This window comes from Chaetomium globosum, genomic scaffold (genome assembly GCF_000143365.1).
Source record: "Chaetomium globosum CBS 148.51 scaffold_4 genomic scaffold, whole genome shotgun sequence".
Classification (NCBI taxonomy): Eukaryota; Fungi; Ascomycota; class Sordariomycetes; order Sordariales; family Chaetomiaceae; genus Chaetomium; species Chaetomium globosum.
Genome location: NT_165979.1, coordinates 4,414,226 through 4,420,089, shown reverse-complemented (window position 1 = coordinate 4,420,089; position 5,864 = coordinate 4,414,226). Strand labels below are relative to the sequence as shown.

The window sequence follows — 5,864 nt, the reverse complement described above, 5'->3', positions numbered from 1 at the left end:
CTTGCCTCCCCGATCGTGGACGGCCTTGGCAAACTCCTTGAAAGGACCTTGAGCCCGTGCACACGCATGCTCGTTCCTAAAATCAGCAGCATGTCGGGGCCGAGCGAAAGGTCGTGCTGGACGAGGGGGCTGATGAGGTGGGAATGCGGGTGGTCTTCTCCGTACAGGACGATGTCGGGTCGCAGTTTGCCCACCCCTAGCGCTCGCTTGCCCCGTTCCTCGCGCGCAGCCGTTGCCCCGGCGCAATGTGGGCAGGTGGGCTGTCGACCGGCGAGGGTGTCTGCTAATCGGGTGTCTTCTTCCCACGACGCGGTGCGGGCGCACACAAAACAGCGGAGCTCGGCTAGAGACCCGTGGAGAAACACGCATTCGACGCCGCGATTAGGGGCTGCGGGTGCGATGCTTTGCGACGCCGGTGGCGTAGATGATGGGGCGTCCTGCGAATCGGCAGACGGGCCCGATGAGGTTTGTGATAGTGGTATTGGCCCCGTAGAGGAGAGCCCGCCGCTGGCGTCCCCCGATGGGGCCCTGTCAACGCCCGCTTGCCCCGGTTGCGGCTGTTCCTGTGATTGTGTCACTTCTTCCTGGCCCCCGTCCTTCTGTGACGACCCTTGGCTGGCATCGGGGATTCCTTCAGCGCCCTTCGCCGAACCCTTCGCCCCACCAGTGTTACGGCCGGACCGGGTAGAAAAGCGGTATCGGCTGCCTACCCCTAGGGATAACGAGGTACTGAGGCCGACGCGTTCCTCTAACTGATCGATGTTTTGGGTATAACACCTAACCAATTTCCTGCTGTCGCGGAGAACGCTGACGAAGCGGTGGCTGCTGGTCGGCTCGGCGTTTCGCACTTTCTCGCGAAGGGTGGACACGAAGGTGTAGAATACCGATGTTTTGGTCGGGCAGGACCAGATTTGCGAATCAAACAGATCGCGCCCCTTCATGACCGGAAGGGAATTTCGAGACGAGATGAAAGAATTTTGCGAGGAGAGTAATGGTGTGGTTACCGAAGAGGGTTCCTCGCTTTGCGACCGACTTGACTCTGTGTCCTGGCTCGACCCATTTGTCGACTCTTGATAGGGGTCGTACGTGACTTGTGGTGGGGACGAAAGAGGTGAAGAGCTCGCTGGAAGAGTATCGAGGAGGTGGGGTGGCCGAGGTCGTGGAGTGGCGAAGGCTAAGCTTGGAGGAGAGGAAGCGAAGGGAGCTGCTTCTACGCTGACATTTTCGACCACCGTGCTGCGAGGTTGCTCCTCTTTTTTCGTATTATGTTGTTGAATGTCAGGCTCGACTTCTTTTGACGCCGCGTTGCGGAGCCCTGGAAACGGTATCTCGGGCACCCCAAGGGATTGGCGACTGGAGTCGCCATATGTCCTCCGTTGCCGTTTGGCTGGCCTCGGTTCGATGGTGTCGGCATCGCTGTTGCTGTCGGTGGCTTGTTGTTGTTGGGCCTCGTCAAACTGAGCCTGTATCAACGAATATAGACCGTTCTCGGAGCGGAAGTCCTACAGTAACATGGTTAACTGGGGAGTCGTGGGAACCGTCAGCGGGCGTGGGACGCGTCTTACGGGAATGCCAGAGTTGGTGCTAATACCGGCGCCCGTGATGACAACCACCTTCCGCGATTTCCATAATGTATTCGCAATGTCTTGTAACAATGGGTCGCAACCCGGTTCAACGTGGGTTGTCGGCATGGTGGGAGCGTAACGGATTGGGAGAGCATCGGAGAGTCCTGAGGATCGGTGATGCGGGAGGAAACGAGCCGGAGCTTATGGGGTCATCGCTCTTAGAACAAGCGGGAGTATGCGACTTGGGCGCGTCGATGTTTCCCGCTGCTAATCCAGAGTTCACGGATGGCCGGTCCGGCGATGGAGCGCAACGGTTGCGAACCCTGGACTCAATTCGGTCTCAAGACGCGTTAGAAATCGGAGAATGGCGGGGTATTTCGCCTCAAAGGTTAGGTGATTTCGCGTAAAAATGACCCGTTTATTGACTGGTGGCGGTGGTAGAAGGGCATTGGGCGAGAAAGGCAAAAGGGGGCCTTTGTTTTGGTGGCTATTTCTCTCGAAAGAGGGTCGATGGCGGATGTTGAAGCTTGCAGAGTGCTCAGGTCACGGTGGAGACAACGACGCGCCGCAAGTTTGCAGGGAATCTCGAGGATCCTTGTAACGCGGTTGGTGCCAAGACCTGGGGTCAACCGTTGATAATACTCAAAACACAGATGGAAAGGCATATCAAATGATGATGTTGTGGCCCCGGGGACAGCCGGAGTATACCCAAGCATCGTCCAAGCAATTTTGATATTTGCAACTCTTCCAATTGCTTCTCCATGAGGACCAAAGCTGTGTCATTTTGCCTGGTTCGCGTTCGATCTCGTCAACGCCAAGGCGGCCCCACTCCCGTCCCCTGGCATGGCCCCACAAGCGCAGTTGTTTCGGCTTCTGGAAACACTCGGGAAACGTTTGGTGACGTTGGCATGGCATGTGGTTGGACACAAGGCCCAAGAATTCTTGAGATCAAGTGCAGCCCAGTATCATCACCCACATGCTGGCTCATCCCCAGCCCCTGTTTGTAACTCAGTACTCTTCCCGTAGACGCCGCCGTCCAGTATGACAGCCTCATTATCGTCCCGGTCATCCTGCACCCTCCGCCAGCGCGCACTCCTGTCCTTCCTCCCCTCCAACTCTTCCCCCTTCCCCTTGATGTCGTAGACCGGCCTGACCAAGCCGCCCAAGAGCGGATTCTTACTGAAAGCACCACCGCCCTGGCCACCACTGCTCCCATCCGCCCGCGGCGTGACTGACACACCGCCCCCTCCAACCCCATCCTCCTCCTCTCCAGGACTCGGCGGCCGCTCTATCTTGGCCATCTTCTTGAAAACCTTCCGCCCAGACAGGTCAATGCTGACCACCTGCTGGCGCTTCTCATACTCGGGCTTCGCGTTCCACTCCATCTCCCTCAGCAACTTCTGCTGCCGCTTCAGCGCCAGCGCCCGCTCCTCAGCACTCGCCCACATGCCCCCCACATCCGTGACATCAAAATCCGCCGCCTCATCCCTAACCGTCGTGCGCTTCGCATTCTGCTCTTGGAACCCCAGCAGCCGATCCCGATGCTGCAGCGCCATGGCCTCGGCCACCGTCAGATCCGCCTTGTCCACGCCGGGCCGAGAAAACGGCTTCTTCGGGCCCGCGGCCTCAGCCTTGCGGTGCGCCTCGCGGTCCATAGCCTGGCGCTCGCGGCCGCGCTCGGCACGCAGCTCGCGGATCAGCGTCTGCACCTCCCCCGCGCTGAGCAGCGGCGCGCCGCAGAAGGTGCAGGGGCCGAGCCCTTCCTTGATGCAGATCACCTTGCCGCAGCTCACGCAGTTGGGCGCCGCCTCGAGCAGCGGGTGGCGCGTGGCTACGCAGTTGCACCGCCGTGCCGCGACGTCGTTGGAGGCGTGGGATGGGTTGGTGGTTAACTCTAGAGAGCGGATCGCTTGGTCGAGGTCATTGAGCGCGGTGGAGCTGCCGTGCATGGGGGTGCCGCCCGTGATGGAGATCTTTGTGGTGGTCGGCGGGTTGTTGGTGTTACGGGAGGAGGATGGGCCGGGCGTGGAGGTGCGCGAGGCGGGGGTGGATTTTGGCTTGGGTTTGGGGAGGCCAAGGTCGGAGACGAGAGTGCCTGCCCCGGACGGGGGAGGTTTAGATGACTGGGGAGCTGGCGTGGCGGACTTGAGTGACGACCCCAGATTGGTGCGGTGCGCATTGTTGTTCGGCGGCGTTGATGTACCTAACCTCCCAGACATATAATCTTCTTGTTGGCCCTTCTTGTTATACACTGTCCCCGGCGCTAGCTCAAACGATGCGACTTGTCGAGGAGGCGGGGTATGTATCGCGGCCTTTTTCTTTTTAGGACCGCGGCGTTGCTTTGGGACGGCATCGGCTTCGGAAGTCTGCCCTGAGCTGGGCGCGGTGACAGGTGCGCTGCGTGGTGTCGGCTTCGGTTCTACACGGCGGGCGTTGAAGGTGGAAATGAAATCGATGACCTGCGATGAGTCGCCGAGCAGGGTGCTAAAGTACTCGATCGCTCCGACTTTGGATAGTGTTGCCCCATGGTCTAACACCTGCTGCAACCCGTCGTCAGGCAGCGGCAGCAGCTGGAATAATTGTTCTTTGGACATTGCAGAGTGTAGCTCTTAGACTAGAGCTTCGGGCGAGGCGGACGGCAGTTTGGGAACGGGCAGAGCCGTAGAGTGACAATCTGGACGTGACAGGTCAAGGACAAGGAGTGACCGACCTTAAAATCGTTGGCGGGGACCTAGGTAAGATGTACCCTGTTGTTCCATCACTGTTCCCCTGTAACCACCCACCCCACTGACTCATCCGGCCAATACCTCCCGACCCCACTAATTACACGGTCTGTCCCACTAATTACACGGTCTGTCCCACTAATTACACGGTCTGTCCCACTAATTACACGGTGTCCGTTTAGGATTAGTGCCGCGCAGGGGTCAGAATGTCATTCCCACCCAAATTTTGCAGCGCAGTACATCGGCAAACCTTTTCATCAGTTTGATCGAAAATGGAAGCCAAAGAGTTCACAACAACTAGTTATTCGTTCAAGTGTCTCAAGTGTGTTCCAAACACAAGTGTGTATTGCTTACTGGAAAACTCTCAGAGCTCTCCAGAACGAGTGACTATATACTGCTATCTAATGTGTTGATCCCTGTGCCCCCCGTGTGTGTTGATCCATCTCACCAGATGCCTCCCCCGTCACAGTTCGCCAGAGGAATGTCCACGCAACTCCCGTATGGTTCGCGCTCGCAGTTTTCTATGGCGCCATCATACGAGAGCTACCCACAGATTCCACAGCAAGCGGCTTAGGAGGTCGCTTAGGAGGCGCCACCGCAGGGCTGGACCGCAGAGGAGTGGCAGCGATTGCAGCAACAGGGGGGGGGTTACGACAGAGCTTGATATTATCACGGATTTGAGCGAATTGCGCCCAGTTTGATGGATTGAGATGTCAGATAGTTACCTTGTTCGGTTTTATACACATGTTTGCCGATGTACTGCGCTGCAAAATTTGGGTGAGGAATGACAATCTGACCCCTGCGCGGCACTAATCCTAAACGGACACCGTGTAATTAGTGGGACAGACCGTGTAATTAGTGGGGTCGATACCTCCACCAATACACCCTTAAATGTGAAATGCCGGCCGAGAGTCATCAACCGCGAGAATAAAAATTACTTTGCTCATGTTTTTTGCCTTATTTCGTTTCTACATTCGAGATCTTTTTTTTTTTTTTTTTTTTGCTTGCCCGTTGAGGTGGGTGCCACCAGGCAGGAAAGTTTAGCGCCAGTCGCGCGCCTTCTTGACGCGTTAGCAAAACAACATTCAACATCCATCGTGAAACCAAGATATGGAGGGCACAACCAAGCCTTCATCGACACGGACAATCGGACAGCTTCCCTACACGTCAAAGGGAATTCTACTTGCGCTTCGTGTTCAAAAGTGTTGACTTCTCCCATTTAACATTCTAGTCTTTCCGTTTTGGCACCCGCTTCATTCGCGCCACATGCGCCTGGAACGATCGCGAACACCCCAATGTTTTACGACTCCGGGTGCATGTTTCGGCTCTGCAGCGCGCCATACAAACGCTAGTACCGCTGTCTCTCCTCCGTTTAATGTGGGCCGAACGCTCATTTCCCAGAATGGTCCCTACCACTCTCCCATCATCCTGAAGCAGAAGAAGGAAGGATGGGACGAGGAGTTCGACACTGAAATAGCAACTTATCAGAAGCTGAGGGGTCTACGGGTCATCATAATCTCAATCTATTACGGGCAGTCCGGGTTTGAAGCGAAACCTGCCTTGATCCTGTCCGATA

At 56.8% G+C, this 5,864-nt stretch overlaps 3 protein-coding genes across 3 annotated transcripts in view; 1 reads left to right on the top strand and 2 right to left on the bottom strand.

Moving 5' to 3' along the window:
* Positions 1–1,691, bottom strand: part of CHGG_05158 (uncharacterized protein) — a gene marked incomplete at both ends in the record, with an annotated part of 3,403 nt that extends 1,712 nt beyond the window's left edge. Inside the window, 2 exons of the mRNA XM_001224371.1 lie at positions 48–1,502; positions 1,566–1,691. Of these exons, the coding sequence (XP_001224372.1) occupies positions 48–1,502; positions 1,566–1,691 (1,581 nt within the window). The remainder of the gene's footprint in view (positions 1–47; positions 1,503–1,565) is intronic.
* Positions 1,692–2,533: 842 nt separating this feature from the next.
* CHGG_05157 (uncharacterized protein) lies at positions 2,534–4,159 on the bottom strand (the record flags this gene model as incomplete). Its single annotated transcript, XM_001224370.1, has 1 exon — positions 2,534–4,159. The coding sequence occupies one exon, from the start codon at positions 4,157–4,159 to the stop codon at positions 2,534–2,536; it is 1,626 nt and encodes a 541-aa protein (XP_001224371.1).
* Positions 4,160–4,560: 401 nt separating this feature from the next.
* CHGG_05156 (uncharacterized protein) lies at positions 4,561–4,969 on the top strand (the record flags this gene model as incomplete). Its single annotated transcript, XM_001224369.1, has 2 exons — positions 4,561–4,627; positions 4,740–4,969. 2 exons carry the CDS (start codon positions 4,561–4,563, stop codon positions 4,967–4,969), a joined length of 297 nt encoding a protein of 98 aa, XP_001224370.1.
* Positions 4,970–5,864: the final 895 nt, after the last annotated feature.